Source organism: Orycteropus afer, unplaced genomic scaffold (assembly GCF_000298275.1).
Source record: "Orycteropus afer afer isolate SDZICR_OR568_19922 unplaced genomic scaffold, OryAfe1.0 scaffold00302, whole genome shotgun sequence".
In the NCBI taxonomy this organism is placed as follows: domain Eukaryota; kingdom Metazoa; phylum Chordata; class Mammalia; order Tubulidentata; family Orycteropodidae; genus Orycteropus; species Orycteropus afer.
This window is the reverse complement of record NW_006921889.1, coordinates 1,855,752-1,877,026: the sequence shown is the minus strand read 5'-3', so window position 1 is coordinate 1,877,026 and position 21,275 is coordinate 1,855,752. Positions and strand designations below refer to the sequence as shown.

The 21,275-nt window shown below is 42.8% G+C and overlaps 1 protein-coding gene across 1 annotated transcript in view; it reads right to left on the bottom strand.

Moving 5' to 3' along the window:
• Positions 1 to 572: 572 nt before the first annotated feature.
• Positions 573 to 21,275, bottom strand: part of MTMR12 (myotubularin related protein 12) — a 134,556-nt gene continuing 113,853 nt past the window's right edge. The window contains exons 9-16 of the mRNA XM_007951604.2: positions 16,329 to 16,435; positions 15,383 to 15,507; positions 13,802 to 13,880; positions 12,355 to 12,425; positions 10,401 to 10,573; positions 6,284 to 6,451; positions 5,080 to 5,241; positions 573 to 1,142 (exon numbers count right to left, since the gene is read on the bottom strand). Of these exons, the coding sequence (XP_007949795.1) occupies positions 573 to 1,142; positions 5,080 to 5,241; positions 6,284 to 6,451; positions 10,401 to 10,573; positions 12,355 to 12,425; positions 13,802 to 13,880; positions 15,383 to 15,507; positions 16,329 to 16,435 (1,455 nt within the window). The remainder of the gene's footprint in view (positions 1,143 to 5,079; positions 5,242 to 6,283; positions 6,452 to 10,400; positions 10,574 to 12,354; positions 12,426 to 13,801; positions 13,881 to 15,382; positions 15,508 to 16,328; positions 16,436 to 21,275) is intronic.

Genomic DNA, 21,275 nt, shown 5'->3' with positions numbered 1-21,275 from the left:
TTCCCCAGCTATCCTACAGGCAAGTAGATGGAGACAGGAAAAATGCCACGAGTACTTTCTTTACACAAATACCATACATCCTAATGCCTCTATTGGAATCATTCAATTCACCATACAAGTTTCATGTGAAGCTGAACTTGCTTCTAACTGAGAAGGGATATAGAGAAACTTATAATTATTCCCAATAATCAGATAAATTTTCTTGGCACAGAAAGCATCTGAAGAAAGTATCAAGTTCAAGAACATCTTACAAAGCCCTTTTTTGTAGTAAACCAGCCATTTCAGTCTCTGTGTAACACTTATGCATCAGAAAATGGCCACAATACTATTATGGGTCAAGTAATAATTCCTCTCAATTATTAATACTAGCCATATGGTTTTAACTGCATAGTCTTTAATGATCATGAAGAAAAATGAGAACCAGCTCTTTTCCTGAAGGCCCAGGTTTACTCCAGCACCAGCCAATGACTCTCCCAGAACGAAGCTTCAGCATGACACGACCCAGAGACCAAAGTGTTCGATTCCCGTCCTAATCTTCAACTCCCCTTTTCCACAGTAACAGAAAAAACCAGTCACACATCTCCTAGATCCACAAACTCGTCTTCACGTTTGGCCAGATCGTCTTCATCTCCTAAAGCTTTCCAAGCACTGGTAGGCAAGACCGGCTTAGAGGAAGGCCGCTGGAGCAAAGCGAAAGGAAACAGAGAGGACAGGCGGGTGGAATTCCTCAGCAAGGAAGGGGCCCCTGCCTGGGGGGCCGCCTGGCTGTGCCGTCTCTCGTCAATCTTCTCCTGCAGGCTCTGCACTTCCTCCATCATTTCCAAGAGTTTGCTCACAGTGGCCACTCTGCCACCACCCAGGATCTGGGCTTCTGGAATCCAACGCAAGTACCTCTGAGCCCAGACTTTGATTTCTGGTCCTTCTATGTGAGGCAACAACAAACCATGGTAGTCAGTCGGTTTGCTATGCCAGTTGTCATAGAACTCTCGAAAGTTGTCTTGAAGCTCATCAGAAGAATTAATAAGTTTGCTAATTCGCTTGCCCAGAAGGTTTTTAATTAAATGATCTGTTTCTTCCCTGAAAAATCCTCTTTTGGGAGATGATTTTGACTGGGTGAGCGGCAAAGACAGTTGTCGTTGATGCTGTGAGAGAAAACACAAAGAAAAATCTCTTTTAGCAGAAGAGGAACAGTTATAGTTGTTGCACTGAAAAAAGGGCATAACCGTTTTAACAAGTTTCAGGAGACATCGGAATAGACACGTGAATGCAAATAAATTACAACGCTACAGCATACACAGGGGAAGGGGACTTCCTCGTTTATTCATATGATGCAGATGTATTCGTAAACAAACAGGTGGACCCAGGTACACATGGGAACTTGCAGAGAGACATGCGTGACACAAAGACTAAAGCTCTTAATACTCCACTCCCTGTAATAGTACTTATACCGAACAACGGTAGATGAGTCACCTCCAACTCATGGTGACCCCACGTGTGCTGAGTGACCTTTCAGAAGCAGAACACCAGGACTATTTACCAAGATGCCTCTGCGTGGATTCCAACCGCTGGCTTTTCAGCTAGCAGTCGAGCACTCGACCATCTGTGTCACCCAGGGACTCTCCCCTGTAATACTAAAAACCAAAGCAAACCCATCGCTATTGAGTTAACACTGACTCACAGTGACCCTGTAGGACAAGCAGAACTTCCCCACAGGACTTTCAAGGCAGTAACCTTTATGGAAGCAGACGATCACATCTTTTCCCAATAGAGCGGGAGTGCGTTCAAACCCCAGCCTTTTGGTCAGCAGCTGAGTACTTAACCACTACACCGTCAGGGCTCCCTTTCCCCTGTAATAAGACCAAACCAAACCCATTGCCACCGAGTCCATTCCAACTCATAGCAACCCCCAAAGGGTTTCCATGGCTGAAAATCTTTATGGGAGCAGACTGCCTCATCTTTGTCCTGTGGAGACGCTGGTGGGTTTGAACTGCTGACATTTTGGTTAGCAGCTGAATGCCTTCCCATAGGGCCACCAGAGCTCCTTTCTCTCCTGTAACAGGGGTATAAAAATACAAAGTACTTTTGAAGAATAAGTTTAACTTCAGACAGGCTGATGGCTCAGGGGAGTTTGGGGATGGTAGTAATAATTTTTGGAAGGAAGTAAAACATTTTTTCTTTGGAGAATTTTAGGGCTGTTGGCTTCTGTGACATTGTAAATGCCTGTGAGGAAGCAGCGATGACTACCTGAAGATTCTATCATTATAATGAAATAACTTAGCAGATTATCAGGCACCCAGTGGAAGGTTACACCTAAGATATAAAGATTCTTTTGGGCAAAGAGAACAGAGGCTGATGGGAGCAAAAGGAACGCGAGGAATCAGCTAGGTTGGCCAGATGTCCTTGTCTGACAGCCTGATGGAGCAGAACATGTGAAGGCACTGACATTCCTTCCCCTGAGTAGTTCTGTCTGCAGCAAAAGCAATGCTTATATTTTGGGGTGCACTACGAACAGGCTGTAAAGATGAATAAAGTGGCCAGAGGTGAGGAGGGTTCCCTAGTACCCAAAGGAGAAGGTAAAACATGTGGGGAGAAGTTACTTCTCTCCAACTCTTTTGCTCCTGAGATGTTCGTGTAAACTGAGAGTAGATAAGTATTTTTACAAGCTAGCCTTGTAACTCTATTTCTGCCAGCAGTTCTTCCTTCTTTAAAAAAGGACTCTACTATAAAAGAAATATTTTCCCATTATAGAATATGGAGTAACAAAGCAAAAGGAGAAAAGCAAAGTCATCCCCAATACTCTGACTCAGAAATCAGAATTTCTGACTCTCCATCCTGGGACAGGAGAGACAAAGGCCGGGAGCCAGCTGGCCTCTCTTCTCCATAGTGATGAAGCTGTATCAGGCAGGGTGGGAGGAACAGAATGCAGATGAAAACTGCCCATTACCAAGTGCTCACTAATTCTCAAACAACCCATCTTACAAAGGAGGAAACTAAGGCACAGTGTGCGAAAGATGGTTTCAAACCTGCCTGGCTCCAGTCCCATTCTCTGAGTCTTGTAAGGAACTCCTAAGTGAATGGAATGTTCGAGGTGGACCAAGGTGGGAGGAGAACGATGTGCCCAAAGCCTGATCAAGCCAGAGGCTACACCTAAGACTGTATGCCTGCGCAGAATCCAGACTGTTCACATGCAATTCAAGCATTTCCTGCTGCTCACCCACAGCTTCCGCAGTCTCTACGAACTTCTCCCAGGCCATCTATCCACTCATCATGGTGCCCTAACCTGACATCTGCTCATCTTACCCAAATGCTTTAAAGCTCCTTGTTGTCCCAACCCCTACTCCACCCTTATCAAGTGCAATCTGAAGTTTCCCAGCCCTTCAGCTCCAACATCTCCCACCAGTCTGCTCTTGCAGCCTAAATCACGTGCCCCACCTACAAGGATAAGACACACTTAGGAAAACCAGATCTGGGGCTAGAAATGAAACCCAGTCTCAGAGGGCAGAGCCTCAGTCTCTGAGGACCCCTGCCACTCTGCAGGAGCAGTTCTGCGAGCCTAATGCAGGGATCACGAGATGGGCACGTGCAGCCAGCAGGGGGCACACACACTGAAGAAAAATCTGAGCTCTGGCCAAGCTGTCAGGAGCCAGGGCAATTCTGGCCAAACTGGGAGAAAAAGACGTTGAACCAGAAACCTCCATTCCAGGCCTGACGACCCCTGAAAGGTCCAAGTGGCAGTTCTGAGCTGTTCTGCAGCTCACATCTTCTATGCACTGGCTTTGGCTCACCCACTTCCCAGTCCACTTTAGGACGGAACTAATTTCCACCCCAGAAACAGCCAGGCTCCCTGGAACTCCACAAGTGCAGGCAGACAGAAGCAAGGCAAGGTGGCGAAGGCAGGGACACACACAGACTTGGGATTGACCACACTGCTCCCCCCAGTTTGTGGGGCCTGTGAGGAAGAAACTCCAGTCAGGAGACAGAGCTAGGAAACGCCATTTGAATAATTTATCATGTAGAGAAGTGTAGGTTTTAACAGCCAGTAAAATCAGGAACAAATATGTGAAGGGAAACCCAAATAACTTTTTGACATCTGTGGTTTACAGCCCAGGCTAGTAAACTGCAGCCCATGGGCCAAATCTGGCCTGGTGCCGGTTTTTGTAAATAAAGTTTTATTGGAACTCAGCCATGCTCACTGACTAACGGTGCCTGTGACTACTTCAGGGCTACAGCAGTAGAGTGAAGTAGCTCTGAGGAGACCATATGGCCCACTACAGACAAAGCTTGCTGACCTGTGCTTTCTAATTATATCTAATTAAGAAGTGGCAAAATGCCTAAGGCATTTGACTGCTAGCCAGAAGGTTGGCGGTTCAAACCCACAGTCACCCTGTGGAAGGACAACTGGACGATCTATTTCCATAGAGATACTGCCTCAGAAACCCAAGGAGGGGTCACTATGAGTCAGAATCGACCTGATGGCAGTAAGTTTGGTTTGGTTTGTCTGGAAAAAGAATCATGCTGTTCAATGACGTGAACCTGTACCTACTGAGTAAACAAAACAAAACAAAAAAACCCAAACCCACTGCCATCAAGTCAATCCCGACTCATAGCAACCCCAGTTTATGCTGTGTCAGAGGCAGTAAATCTTTAGAGTAGACTGGCACATCTTTCTTCCACAGAGTGGTTGATGGGTTTGAACCGCCAGCCTTCTGGTTAGCAGTCAAATGCCTTAGGCACTACGCTACCAGAGCTCCTTGTATCTACTAAGTAAAACCATGCACTGAGTGTTCTACTAACCACACCCACTGACAGGGTGACATGCCTGATTCCACTCAGCTTGACTACTGTGGCAGCAGCATCCTCAGTGAAATGAAGTACACAGCCACCAGGGCAGACGCTGATTGGCCAAAAGCAAAAGATTTCTAAGGAGCTCTGACAATTTGCCAGTCAACTCTCGGCCCTGTAGACTGTTTCAGCAGGAAAAGCACACTGGGCCAGACAAAATCCGTATGTAACACCAAGGAGTACACACATGGGGACCTCTGGGCAAATGAAGGAGGCTTAGACAAGTGGGCATCTTACTTTGAAACGCGTTCCTTTCCGCTGGCTTTTGTCCAGTTTTGGTTTTTCCACATAGAGAGGGTTTTTGAGCAACATCTGGGCTTTGGGTTCAAACTGGACAGACCAATCCCACACGGTGAGCAGATTCAAAGGCTTGCTTTGTGTATCCTGGCTTTCCCTACCCTGCCAAAACAAGCACAGGTCACAGTGGCTTCCAGGGAAGGCTGGGGAGTACAAACACATCATTCTGAAGGACAGGTACAGGAGGGGTGCTCCTGCTCTGCCCTGAGACTGGACAGGCATGGGCACTTCATTTTTAAAGGATGCAGCCGTCAGCCATTGGTCACTAAAGGCTTTAGGTGAGCAAAGGGAAGGGGAGGAGCGGGAGAAGAAGGACTTACTACTTTTTGGCTGCCTACAGTCCAGTCACCATTCTGGGCACTGTCACAAGAACCTTGTACTATTTTTCCAATTTTACATTTGAGGAAACTAAGGCTCAGCAAACTGCCTGACTTCACAGAGCTGGTGAGTGGCAGGGCTGGGATCTGGAACCAGCTGTCTGACTGGGAAGCCCAGGTTCCACCTCTCCACTTCACTGTGGCATCTGCTGCAATTCCTGCTGGAGGACCAGCTCATTAAAGCCCGGGCAGCAGAAGGCCAGTCTGAGCCCTGAGAGTCACCCACACAGGGAAACCTCCGGGGCACAGCATCGAGAGCCTGAAAATGGAAAGGACTTGCTAAGCTTCCCTGCTCTGCTCTGCTCACTGTCTTCACAGAATCACTCCAGGCATCAGGCAAATGGAAGAGAAGACATTTGGTCTGAAGCAGCTATAAAAAAGGACACCTTTTAATTTGCTTAACTGCCTGACTCCAATGCTTGCCCCTTGCTGCAATACTTAATTAGCTCTGTGAACCTGGGCAAGTTACTTATCCTCTCTGTGCCTCAGCTTCCTCAAGAATTGTGATAATACATTCACCACAGGTGCTGTGAGGGTGAATCATTACAACCTTAGGAAGCACTTAACACAGGGCCTGATATACAGTCAGTGCAAAATGTCATTTCTATGACACTGATTATACACCAGGCCCTGTTCTAAGGTTCACAAATACTCATTACCACAATATTGTGGATAAAACACCAGATAATTTGACAAAATCATCAAGATCATGCGTCCTACTTGTGCGGCACGGCTTTGATAGGCAGGTTCCTAAGAGCAATTCTTACCATGTTTGTATCTTTTTGATGAGGTGAGTTGAAGAAGAAGGTGCTAAAAATAGGTATGTACAGGCTATCTGACAAAACAGTCAGGTAAGTCTCTGTGAATTCAAAGGCTGAGGGATGCTGGTGCACCAGCTGCCACACACAGTCTAAGAAGAGCAGGAACACAGGAACCTGTCCAAAAATGAGAACTTGTTACTTGGCAGACACACAGCCCAATGTGAGCTGTCCCAATTATTCTGTTTTTTTGGGGGGTGGAAGGTGGGGGGAACCCAGAGGCATCACTAGAGTTGACATCACTCAGTGAAATAATGCATGATGTCACTCCCTCTTCTCCACCAGGGACCGCCTTCTGTACTAGACCCTACAGAATCCTCAGTAATGTTTATCATCAATTTTACTCATTGAAGATGTGATAAATATAGGTATAAATTGCTTAAATATATTATTTCTTAGGTTATATGAATACTAACTTATTTTGTAAAATCTTTCCACAGTGAATTATAACATTATTACATTATTGGCAACAAAATGGAAGTCTTTTCTGATTTTTCTTTTCCTTTAATTACTACTTCATTCTCAAAAATGTTATTGGTATAGGTTCACAAATACTAATTATTACAATATTATAGATAAAACACAGGAAACCTGATAAAATCAATGACTATAAAAACACCAGCAGCAGTTAAGAATGTCCATATAAATAGAACTAACAGGGGGCAAAGTTGTAACTTCTTGGCCACAGCCAAACATCCTGATGAAGCAAGTGGTTGCACCTGTGGCTCAGGACCATGGTCATGAGGGACATCAAGCTCAACTGGCATAACATGCAGCACAGAAACATTTTTCTATATCTTGCATCTTGCTTTGGTGAGTAGCAACGGGGATCTCAAAAGCTTGCAAGCCCCTATCTAGATGCAACAACTGGTCTCTCCTTGTCCAGAGCAAAGAAGAATGAAGAAAGCCAAAGACTCATGGAAACAATTAGTCCAAGGGACTAGTGGACCATGCAAACCTCAGCCTACATGACCATGAGACCAGAAGAACTAGATGGTGTCCAGCTACCACTGTTAACCATTTGGGAAGGGGTCAGTGCAGGAGATCCTGGATATAATGGGAGAAAAATGTGGAACAAAACTCAAAATCATAAAAAAGACCAGGCTTAATGGTCTGATAGAGACTGATGAAATCCCCAAGACTATGGCTCCTAGTCACCTTTTAGGCCTGGAATTGAACTCACTCCAGGCAAACAAAAGACAGGCAAATAAGAGGAATGTTTACAACAGGTAGGTATACTCTCTAGAACAAGCAATCATGAGCAATCAGAAGGGTAGTATTTGCACAGGAAGACAGCTCAGGGAGCAAGAAAGCATAAGGCATCTGGTGATGGAAAGGCAACCATGGGGAGGAAGTAGGAAGAAAGCTGTTACATTGTGGTAATTATAATCAATGTCACGAACCAAAATGTGTACAAACTACTGTTTTGTAAAGTTTCACCCAAATCACAACTAAATAAAGAAAAAAAAAACCCTCAGTAACATTAGTGAAATGGTGTAGTAAGGACCTTAAAAAATTCACCCCTTCATTAAAACAAAACAAAACAACAAAAAGCCACCAGCAGCAACAAAAACAGTAGCATGAGCTTGTAGAGTGCGTCGACAAAACCACGTGATTCAAAGCGTCACTGTAACTGGTAATAACAACAGCTCTAACTGGAGTGCACTGGAAGGTTCAGAAAGTCAATGAGCACAGAGTTTTAGCCTGATACATGCAAGATGGGCTTACAAAAAATGTTTTTGTTTTTATAACTAACTACAGGAATATATTTGTAAAAAATGATAAATTTCTGCAAAATTGCATAAAAATTTTATAGACAGTCATTTTGTGTCACCCTGACAGTGCCATTTGGTGTGGCCCACACCCCCTGCATGCCCACACACCCCCTGCACGCCCACAGTGATGTCACAGGGGCAGCCATCTCAAAGGCTATGGAAGAACAACATCTGAGCACTATGGTAGCCAGGACACAGTACTGTGCTGGCCAATGAACACAAGTCAGACGTTGAAAACTCCACCCCATTCCAAGTAATGAATATGCTCAACTGAAATCCCATGCTTATGGATTAGTACCAGTATCTGGTACCTTTGTGTGCACAGACATTTTCAAAGAAAAATAGGTAAAAATCTCATTACAGAACAGCAATAACAAAGCAGCATTTGTAATCAATTTTGATGACAGTAACACTAGCTTTGAACCCCAATTATGTGAAATGTTATCCTCCAAAAAAACGAGTTCCATTCTTCTCATTAGTATACCTGTGCTACTCAATTATACTCAATTATGAGTGCCATTTTGAATTCTGTCAATGAAAAATGGTGTGTGTGTTGTGTGTGGGACTCCACCCACTACCTGTCTAAACACTAATAGTCAGGGGCTGGTCCTGAAGGCTGTGCTAGAACAAGAAGCACTTAGACTACATGCCACAGTGAGGCTCATAAAAGAAAAAGAAGAAAGGAAGAAGAAACAACTAGCATTTTTTCCAAAATGTAATTACGTTTAACCTATGGGCCTCCTTTGCAGTACGCAGAGGAAAGCCCTTCACTGGTAGAGACAGTAGCTTTCTAGGGTGCTTTATCATTTACAAAGCAGCTTATCCCCACCACAGCTCCTCCTGGATTCACAGTGAGCCTATCAGGCAGTAGGACAGGCAATGGTACAGCTTCTCCCTTACAGATGAGGAAACAGAACATTAGGACGTGAGAGGCTGGCCCAAGTTCTCACACAGAGGGCATGAGAGAAAGAAGGTGGGAATCCAGCTCTGGACTCAGAAAGTCCAGTGCCACTTCCAACTATATCACAAATTAGAGCGAGCATCCAAGTATGTCGACGTTGAGACACTAGGAAAGAATGTTTATACAGAAACTATAGTTCACACCTCATTTTATGCTCAACATCATGAGATAGAGTGGAAAATATTTGAACCTCAGTGTATAGTCAGGGAAATGGGCTGGGTTTCTCTTCCAATCTCTCCCCACCAGACACGGTCCCTGTCAGTCCTCCTCTTCTTAAGACACACAAAAGCACACACTTCTCCACACAGCATCAGCTCTTTTTACCCATCCTGCTATCTGAATCCCATCAACCTCTCAAATTAGATCCTTGGAATGGTAAAGTCCATTCCAACACATGTTGATTTCCATTCAGCTCCATGGGACACAGCCTGAAAGAAACTACCAGGCCTGGGGCGAGATGCCTGGGTCACCCCAGGAACATGCCAAGACCTGAAGGCAGGAACTGGCCCTGTGTATCCCCCACAGCACGCTGTGCCAAGCTGTTCTGCTGCACAAAGCAGACATACAAGCTTATCATTATCTGGAGTTAGAAAAACCCCAAGTCATGCTGCTAGCATACGTCAGCACACAGGTGATTTAATTGAAGAATGCTTACCCACTTTCATTTTTCTTCCACAATCATTAATAATGAAGCCAAAGGAGTTTGAACAGCTGTGGCCTAGACAAGTACATCACAATGCTGGGAACTCATTTTCCCTTAACGGAACTAAACTGCTTAAGGCTCCAGGCCTGGAGCAGTTCACACAGACAGAAGGCAAAGGGAGCTGTGAGCCCTGCCAACTCCCCAGTACCTCTAAGACTTCTGGTGATGGATGGAGTTAACATAACATACGCTTTATTTTGAAAAGGCTCATGTGCAGGCAAAATTTACTTCGTGCCATTATGTAATGTATTTTCTGTAGGAAATCTGTACCCTGAATACCCCTTTTTTCACAAAGGCTAACTTAGCAGAAATTGTAGGAGTCTCTCTCTCTGAATTAGTTTCTACTTAAATTTCATAATCAGTAATGGTTTTACCACAAAATGTATGTATACCCTTAATGTGCGCAATTGGTATGAATGACAAGTTAGAAGACAGTGAGCACGCATGTTAGTTGATATCCCTTTCCTGTGGGGAGGGTTTCAATATTGCTCAGAGCATTGAGAGTCAACAATGAGGTGACAATGGTTTGCCCACCAAGACTACTGTACTGTGTGCAGCCCCACCTCTGAAGGCAGGTCGTCAATGAGAGAGCAAGTGGTTCTCCCAGGACTGAAGGGGGCACCTCACCTCCTCTTTGTCACTCTGGCGTAGGTGGTTGCAGCGATCCAAGAAGCAGTGGCCGCCCATGACCCACTCCTTTTGGATGAGGCTCTGGAAGCCAAACCTGGTTCGACAGTGGGGATCCATCATCACTTGCACCAGAGAGGAGACGAGGCAGCAGAGGTCGGAGGCGTTCTCCTCTGGGGCAGGGCCGGCAGCAGTGCAGAGGAAGAAGGGGACAGAGCGTCAAAAAACTGCAAATAGCGCTCTCACCTTCAGTTAACAATAAGCCAAACTCTTTTATTCCCTGGGAGCTCTGGTAGCATAGTACCTAAAGCATTTGACTGCTAACCAGAAGGGTGGCGGTTAAACTCACTGGCCACTCTTCCGAAGGAAGGCTGGGCAACCTACTTCTGTAGCAATACTGCCTCGGAAACCCAAGGAGGGATCACTATGAGTCGGTTTGGTTTTGATTCCCTAACAGGCAAGGACCAATGAAAAAGTGGACACATTTTCAGACTGAGACATGAACTGCTTTAAGCCTGTCTTGTACAGGTTCCAGCATACACTAGTACTGAATACATCTTTGCTACCAAATGAACAAAGGCAGCACTGCAAATCCACGTCAGCACGTGGCCATCCAGGTGGGCCACATGGTAAGGGCCGGATCATACACAAATGATGAGCCTGTCTATTTAGTTTGTAGCATGGGGTTATAAGAAATTTAAAATATTCTTAACAGTTAGCTCAGATCTAACTAATTATAGCAACTATTTTGAACTGCACGGCGGTTCAGACTTGCTCTATACATTCTGAATCTCTTGTATCACCGTCCTCAGGTATATCTGGGAGCTCTGGTAGCATAGTGCCTAAGGCACGTCACTGCTAACTAGAAGGCTGGCGGTTCAAACCCACCAGTCACTCCTCGGAAGGAAGATGGGGCAATCTACTTCCATAGTGATACTGCCTCGGAAACCCAAGGAGGGTCGCTATGAGTCGTGTCCGACTTGACGGTACATAACAACAACAACAACAACAGGTATATCGGGTATGTCCACTGAGGGGAAGGAAATCTCAGACCACCAAGTTTAGATAGCAACAGTATGAACTTGCCAAACACATAAAAAAAAATACAAGGATAACAATTACACCACTTCCTGGAAGCTTTTATGTAAAAGGGATTATCAAAAGATTTTAACTTTAACCAAGGTGAATTAATATAAAACAAAATCCAAAATATCAGGAAATTTTAGCCTGGATACCTATTACAAATAATTCCTTCTTGGGCTGATAACAGGTCAAGTTCCAAGTGAAAGAACTATTTACTTCAATTTATTTATCTGTTTTTTACTTTTACTGTAGTGAAAACATATACACCAAGACATTAACAACTGCCACATTTACAGCTCAGGGACACTCAGGACATTTTTCATGTTGTGCCACCATTATTGCTATCCTTTTCCAAAATACTCCACCACCAATAGTATAAAGTCAATGCCCTGCAAACAAAAGCTTCCCCTTTCCTCTTCCCCCCTCTTTCTGGTAACAACTAATAATCTTTGGTCTCTCTCTATTTTTTTAACCTATCTAGCATTTTTCCCTTCACTTCTCCCCCATCCCTGGTAACCAACAAAAATAGTTTCCTTCCATATATACACCTTTCCTTGACTTTTTGTAATAGTGGACTAATACAATAATTTGTCCTTCTGTGACTGACTTATTTCACTCAGCATAATGTCCTCCAAGGTCATCCATATTATATGGTGTTTCATGGACTCTACATTAGGAAGAATTTATTTTTTAAACTGTAACATTGAAATCCAAGGCAAAGGATCCCAAGGTCAAAGAAAAGAACTGAAAGGATTTCTACACTAGCTCCCTCCTTTACGAGACAATCTCCATGACACAGTGGTGTGTATATACAAATCAAATAGCAAGTGAATGAAAAAAGAAGTCATCTTTTGTGCTTTAAATGTATCACCTGAAAGAAGAACGTTCGTGTTTTGTGCTTCCAGATATTCTGTAATCTCTATTGCTTTTTTGAGACAACGTCTAAACAGGAAAGAGACAAGAAAAAGGGGCATTAGTTCTTGAGGTTGGTACCATAAACAATGAGAAGTTTAGAGGTAGTCCGAATTGATCTTAGTTTTCTGTCTCACTTATTTTACCATGCTAAAATCCTCTAGAAATGAAACAAATACCTATTTACACTAGTCAGATACTCAGAGACATACATCTGCCTATAAAAAACTTTAAATTTTCAGAAGGAAATCCCAAAATTGATGAAAAATGCTCATAGGTAATTTCTAGACTAGAAATTTATAATGGAAACTCATACTTGAGTCTTCTGGTGAATTCTGTAGTTAGACCCACAGATAGCTCCACCTGGAGAATGTGGTGTATGTCCCCATTGTTTGACTCATGACGACCTGCCATGTGTATCAGTGTGGCTGAAAAGACCCAATATGACTAGGAGTTCTCTTTGCTCAAAGGTTCGTGCCTTTGAAACTGCTGCCACTGTGCAGCTTTGACTTGTCTCAGACTTATAGCTAGGGGCCTTTGCCCATGCTGGTCTGTCTGCAGTGGTGACCCCCTTCTCTTCCCCAGCACCACTGGCCCCTAGCTCCTCATCTGGTGCACGATGCTTACCCTTCTCAGACCACCCACTCGGGGAAGGGTTCTTTCCTTCTACAATTATCGCAGCTTGTGATTATACACTGAAATCACAGGACATGTGGCAGGTCCTTCAATACTGATTTACTGAGTCAGCAGGTGGCTGAGGCTCCTTTTCACAGTACCCACTGCTGACCTGAGAGAGGGTATCATGATGGGGTCAGAGTAAGGGTCCCTCTCTTTCCTCACCCTGGTCATCATGTCCACTTTGTACTTTCCATTGTCCTGTCCTCTATCTAACTACAAGAGAGGAGGTGTTCAAAATAGGAAGCAGGAAAGAGAATCTAATTCTGTTCTCTGGGAATCTCAATCTAACTTCAAAACCACAAGTGACTACTGGCCATTAATCATGACTTTTTTAAAAAATCTTTTAACAGGTAGTAGACCTGTAAGACGCAACATGCAAAAGGTATCCAATGACAAGCCAGTATCCCTCCTACCCCATTTGCAAGTTTCCTCCAGGCAGGCACTGCTGCTTCAGTTATAATTCTGGTTTGTCATGCCCCTTTCTTAATAGTCTTTCAATGTTAACTAGACCACAGAGTGAATTTCTTTGTAAGCAGGTACCATGTCTATAAATTCTTAACAAATGAGCACAGAAATAATGAACAAATGTAAAATCTAGCCAAGCTCTGAATAGAATATGTGATCTTAGAATATATAACTGTGAAACAGAAAATGGTTAAATTATTTGCCACTTTGTTTCACTATACTGAATTACAATGATAAAAATCATGAGTGAAAGAATGAAATACCTGACTATGTCAAGCCAGCCACTACTTTCCAACAGAGAAAACCATTTTATATCTGTGTCCCAAAATTCAGTAGTATTATCTGAAAAGAGAAAAAAAAAGTAAAGAAGTCACTGTGCACTGACACATCTCCCACAAAGAACTACTGCTAAACGGCTGTTCCAATTAGTGGTCCTAGACACACACTGCAGAATCCAGGCATCAGCCTCCACTCTAAGGAAAGGCACTTCAAAACTTCAGCTGATACAGTTTTTGAACTCTAGGGCCCTAGATGGATGTGGCAGTCAAAACAGGTCTTTACTGCTCAAATAAGAAATATCCTATAATACATATTACATGGTCACCCAGTAATTCAACAGAAAGAGTAATTTGTTTGAGGAAGAAATAGTCAACATCCAGGCTGCTATTCCTACAAGTGGAAAATGGAACAGGATACAGCCTGACGCCATGGTAGCTGAAGGGTTAAGACTGGATTTAGTTAGAATACAACATACACAAGTACAAGAATCTTAAACACAACTACACAATTCCCTCTACATGTTTTGTAAAATACAGACCTTATATTTCTAGACATGTAATACATTTATAAATTATTAACTCAACTCAATAACCATAAATCCAGAACGACTGAAAACAACAAGCGGAGAACCACAGTCCTACATCAATTAGTAAAATTAATTGCTCTCTCCTCCAAATCCCTAGTTATACAAACCTACTTTATAAAATGTATCACAACGTGCTTTAGTTAGAGGTGTGCCTTTCTGTTTTCCGAGCTTTTGGTGTCCTATTCATCTCTATCACCGATGCCTAGCATAGTTAGTATATATGATGGAAAGTCAATAAACACTGGCCGAATGAATAAATGAAGAAATTCTTATGCTAAAAGGTCCAAGTTAGGAAAAGGTACCTATACTGTGACAAATCTCAGAGGATAAAGACTCATTCATGAATGAAGACAATCAATAGGTAACTGTGCGTGATTACACAGGATTCAAGGTCTACACTGTTAACCGGGCAGCCTGGTCAGGGAAATAAGGATGGTCGGGATATGCGTCTTTCATTTTCTACCTTGTACATTTCTGATTAATTGAATTTTTTTACACTGTAAAATATATTTGTGTGTGTGTGTGTGTGTGTGTATATTCAATCAGAAAAAAATTAAGAAATTTCCTCTTAAGAAAAAAATAAAGTCCATTCAATACAATACTAAAGAAAACAAACAGATTATTCAAGCTTTATAAACCACTATGAATAGTTAGTGAACACAGATACTGCATAGTTCAACTTTTAGAAGAAGCCAATATGCGCAGCACCAGGCAACTGGTGTGCCAGGGAAAGGAGGGGGAGGAGTGGCTCTATGGGTACTGTCTCAGTGGGGTAAAGGCCTGGAGAAAAATGGAGAGGTGTGTGGCAATGGCAGCTGAACCTCAGCTGCTGGACCTGTACCCCGATGAACTGACCCTCATGACTGCGCATCTGTGTACTAACCACAAGGAACCCAGGAAAAAGGCACCAACTTTCACCTGATACATGTGGCATGTCTTCCCCCATTTGACAGAAAGTTTTGCTCAGCATTCTTCTCACCTATCAGAAACAGCTGTTTAAATTTAGCATATGCAGTCTGGATTTCCTGCAGGGATAGGAAGTTGCTTGACAGGTCTTCAGTTTTAACAAGTTCATAGGGTGGCCTGTGGATGGTCTTGTAAATTCTGGGTATCAGAAAATAACCACAGATTAGAAAAGCAAACATGAATTAAAAGTAGATAATTTTTCCTGACTGTGTATCAAGATTTGTGTTAAGACCTCTTCAGGTCTTCTCCCACTTAATCCTCACCGACGAGGTAACTAGCACAGGACTGCCATTCTCAGTCAACAAAGGTGGAGATGGAGGTCCCACAGAGCTTAACCATCTGTTCAAGATTATGAAGTTTATAAACTGATAAACTCACTACCATTGAGTTGATTCCATCTCACAGCGACCCCCACTGAGTTTCCAAGGCTGTAAATCTTTATAGAAGGAGACTGCCTCATCTTCCTCCCGCGGAGCAGCTGTTGAGTTTGAACAGCTGACCTTCTGGTTAGCAGCCAAATGCCATACCCACTATACCACCAGAGCGCCTTATAAACCGATAGAGCCACAATTTGAACCAAGGCAATACAACTCCAGGGTCTACTTCTGGACTCACTTTTAATTCATTTACTTTCATTTTTAGAAAAAAAGTAGAAGAGCACACTATAATATACCATGCCCTAGATTTCAAAACTGTTAACATTACAGACATCATGTCTTTTCATCCCTAAATACTTCAATGTGCATCTCTAACAACAGTGGAGTTAACATTCTAATGATCAGGTTACACTTACCCTTTTCAAAATAATTTAAAGTAATCACTATAAATTTTATTTTCCTAGCACTAAACTGTCAGCAGGTAAACAGAAATGGACATACTACAAAGAACTGTTCCCTGCTTCTTGGAAAATAAGAAAAACCAAACTGAACAATAGCAAAATATAGAACTAAATTACAGACCCATCCAAGAAGCTTTTTTGGATTTGTAAAAGGCCATCATCTTGTTCTTTGGGCAGTGCTGACATTTTCAAAAGAGCACATCCATTGTGGCAGGACCAACACCATATCTGCAGAGGAACAATGAAAGTTTTTCAGACATGACAGATACAACCTAATGAGGAACAGGTAAGCTCAGCATTTAAGTTCACATGGGGAATTTATCACTTCAGTAAGAAATGGCTGAATATATTCAATTTTATTAAGCCAGGAAGTAATTACTTGTAATGAAAAAGACTGATTTAGTTTAAAAAACAAAACACAACAGAACAGGTCTCAGGGTAGTCAGACTTAGACCTGCACCTTTTGCTTTGGCCTTGCTGCTGGTGACCTAGGTGATGGCAGCAACAAGCTCTAGACAGCAGTTGTCACTGGAGTGTACCTTTCCATGTGTCATGCATTTCACACGGAATTAACTCATTTAATTCTCACAGTCAGCTTCTGACATAGGTATGATTGTTGGCCTCATTTATAGCAGGCTCAGAGGCTGGGCAACTTCTTAAAGTTGCACAGAAAGTAGCAGCAGCCTGACTCTAAAAGGCCACGTGCTCACCCACTGAATGCTATTGACTCTGTTGTTGTTGACTGCTGTGCAATCAGCCTCCCACGCACAATAGGACTGGACTGTTGTGTTTTCACTGGCTGATTTTTCAGACTAGATTGCCAGGACTTTCTTCCTACTCTCTCTTAGTCTGGAAAATCCACTGAATCCTGTTTAGCAAACCTCCACTGACAGGCAAGTGGTACTGATGCTTGAGAAGCACTGGCCAGGAACTGAACCTGGGTCTCCCACACAGAAGGTGAGAATTCCACCAAAGAACCACCACTGCCCTCATACTGCCTCTATCTGGATGGTAAAGAGACAGTGTCCATCGCTGGAGAAAAGGCACACTAGGGATCACGGAAGGTTGATTATTGAACATACACTGAATATGGACTTTTACATGTGAGGTACTCCACTAGGTTATGAGAGGATATAAAGATGACTAAGAAACTGTGTCTACCTTCATGCTTATACTCTAAAAAGAGAAAGAAGTTTACAAGTTGAAAAGAAGGGAGAAGAATATGGTAATCAGGAGAAAATTTCAAGAAAAGAACAATGGGAAAGTGAAGAAGGAAAAAAAAAAATCATGCAAATGGCCATAAACGACAAGTATAAGGTATTCAGGATTTTTCTGGATGCAGCAGTTTTTGTTTGTTCGCTTTGCTTTGCTTTGCAGGACATAAAAACTGACCTTGGGGCAAAGTATATGCCAGGGACATCTGGAACAGAGGAGACAGAAAGGCTGGGTGTACACATAAGGAAGTACAGTTGACGATGCTGTGTGCTGCATAAAGCCTGGCTAAGGTTCAGAAGTGGCTAAAGCCATGCCCTCGCTCTGCTGACTAAAGCCATTCGTCTAGGTGCAAAGGTTCAGCCTTTGTGGGGAAGGGTACCTTCAGTAATTCATCTGAGGGATCATTCTTTTTTTTTTTTTTAAATAGATAATTCTTTGACACATTAGTTGGAGAATAGAAAACAACAACAAAAATAATGCAAAAGATCACTAGATTAGATAATTTACAAAATTAAGAAAAATATGTCTAAACGAATGGGAAATGAACAAAAAGCAAATAAAAAAAAAAAAACCCATAAAATAGTCTATGAATGTATAAAAAAGTTTAGTGGTTAGCCTCCCTGGCACAGCAAATAAAATTAATTTGTACTATTAAATACCATTTTCAATACATCAAGTTGATAACAATTAAAAAGGCTGGTGCCAGTCCAAGGCTGGTGCAGTTATGGCGGAGGGGAAATGGGCTCTCACAAATGGTCATGAATGAATTTTAGGTAGCCTCTCCAGAAAGCAATTTTAACAGTAAGCATCAACAGCTTTAAAACTATTCAAATACTTTGATCCAGTAGTTCTGCTTCTAGCAATTTATTCTAAGGAAATCATAAAGACTTCTGAACAAGCTGTTCTGAACTATCTTCCTATAGTTATTTACTATATCCGTTAGGACTGCATTTGGCTGCAGGTAACAGAAACCTAATAGAGGCTGAAGCTAGCAGGGTGATTACTCTGCTCCTGCATCAAGAGGTCCAGAGGTCGGCAGTTCCCGACTGCTGAGCAGCCCCCATGAGGCATTAGGAACCCAAGCTCCTCCAGTCTTTCCACCATACCACTCAGAGCAAGTGGCTGCCTTCCTTAAGAAAATGGTTCAATATTCCTAGATTTCCCATCTGTGCTCAGACAGCATGAAGGAGAAGGACAAAAGTTCATGCTTGCCAAGTCTGTCCTTTAATATCAAAACACCTTTTGTCAGCTTTTATATCAAAACTCGAGCGGTCGTCTTTTTCTAAAGCACACATTGGAAATACGGGCAGCACCCTGGGCTTGGAGAGTAAAGACCAGCACACCAACACAGGAGACACTCCGCACTAGGCTTAGAAAGTCAGGAGGACCCTGTTTGAGTCTGAGGGGAAGATGATGGCATGCATCAGTGTTGCTTATGTTGGGTGTCTAGTGCCAATAGGACATTTGTGTGGAGATATTCAGAGGCACCTAAAATGAGGCTCAAAAGCTTAGGAGACGAAGGCAGGACTGAAGCTCTGGGCATGGGAGCTGATGCCGACTGAAATGGAAGAGACGATCGACCGATCCATGGAGAAGACAGAGGGAAGCTTTAGGAACTGGGAAAAAAAAAGAACCCACCCCCCTCTCTGGGCCAAGGTGCTCTTTGATTCACGAGGTGAAAATGTTAGACAAATCAAAGAGCCTTTGGCTATTCTCATACTCCCTTTCCAGTGTCATGCCAGCCAGACAATATTCAGAAACCACCACACAGCTGTTAGCCCTCTACCAAAAGTGGTATTTTTTCTTTCTCTTTTTTAATAGCATTGGCTTTTTTTTTTTTAATTTTTATCGTGATTGGGTGAAAGTTTACAAAGTAAATTCACTTTCCATACAGCAGCTCACATACAGTTTGCCCCATGACGTTGACTGCAATTTCCCACAATGCAACAGGTCCCCTTCTACTTCCTCCCCATAGTTACCTCTTCCCTGTGTCCTTCCCTCCCATGCACTTCTGCCCACTGAGCTGTCTCCCTGTGCATACACAGCCCTTCTATTCTCCCATGACTGATCTCTGCAAGGAGTGTATCTACCTAATGTAAATGTTCAGTTCATATGCCTTCAGTTCAAACTTCTGTTTGGCTGGAAGCCCAAAGATGGTATTTTGAAGGCACAAGCAACCTTGCTCACCTAATCAGTACAGCTCACTCAAAGGGGAGATACTTTAGTCATGATTGGGCAACAGATTATAAATTATGAATTAAGTGTTTTTAACTATTAATCCTTAACTAAATCTGTCCTGGAAGAAGTGCAGCCAGAATGCTCCTTGGAAGAGAGAATGGCTAGACTTCGTCTCACCTACTTTGGTCATGTTGTCAGAAGGGATCATTCCCTGGAGAAGGTATCATGCTTGGTAAAGTGGACAGTCAACAAAAAAGGTGAAGGCCCTCAATGAGATGGACTGACATGGTGGCTACAACGAGGGGTTCAGGTGTAGCAAGGATTACTGAGGCCGGCACAGGACTGGGCAGTGTTTCGTTCTGTTGTACAAAGAGTCACTATGAGTCAGAGCTGACTCGACAGCACCTAACAACAACAATCCTTTTTATGTCCTCTCCTAGGGCACAAAGGGTAGGACTTTCTGACATGCAACCATAACTCGTTTTCCATTTTAGGCATGTGTAATGATAATCTCCAATCATAACTTTCTCACCTCGTTTGAGGTACTAGGGGAAAGAACAGGCAGTTCCCTTTCTATTCTTTATTTGTAACATTAAATAGACAACAAGCATAGTTTCTGCTAATAGCAGACACTTTCATGATTTAGCAAGAGGCACATGTTTTTTCCTGTTGCTGGAATATGTACCGTTTCTCTGATAAAGGGGTTCCGCTGCTGTCTGTTAGCAATTATGGTATGGGCGCTCAGCATCTGCTGGGTGCTGGGATGAATGATACGTATACATAATCTCACAGATCAATGGCTCCACCTCTGTGGTCTTAGGATCCTTTCACACTCTTAAGGATCACTGGTGGCACAGTGGTTAAGTGCTTGGCTGCTAACTGAAAAGCAGGCAGTTCAAACTCACCATCTGCTCTGAACCTACCGACAGCTCCACAGGAGAAACATACAGCAGTTTGCTTCCATAAACACCTACCATATTGGAAATTCTGTGGGGCAGTTCTACACTATTCAACAGAATCAACTTGACAGCAGTAGGTTACACTTTTAAAAATTATTAAGGACCCAAAAGAGCTTCTGTTTATTTATCAGTATTTACTACCTTAGAAATTAAAACAGAAACTTTAAAAATATTAATTTTAAAAACAACATATATATGGCATAAATAGACTATCAAGTATAACTCAAAATGCACAAACAGCAGTAGAGAAACTAAATGAATGAGATCTTCTAAAAATTAAATTTTTATGTGCTTCCAAAGACTTCTCCAAAAGAGTCAAAAGAGAATCCACAGACTGGGAAAAAATATTTGGTAATGACATATCTGACAAGGGACTTATCTCTAGAATTTATAGAAAACTCCAACACCTCAATAACAAAAAGACAAACAATCCAATTAAAAAATGGGCAGAAGACATGAATAGACACTTCACCAAGGAGGATATTCAGGTAGCCAACAAACATATGAAGAAATGCTCACGATCATTAGCTATTGTTGTTGTTGTTATTTGCTGTCAAGTTGGCCCCGACTCATAGTGACCCCTCCTGGGTTTCTGAGGCAGTATCACTACGGAAGTAGGACTGTCCAACCTTCCTTCCGAGGAGTGGCTGGTGGATTTGAACCGCCAGCCTTCTGGTTAGCAGTCAAGTGCCTTAGGCATTATTCTACCAGAGCAT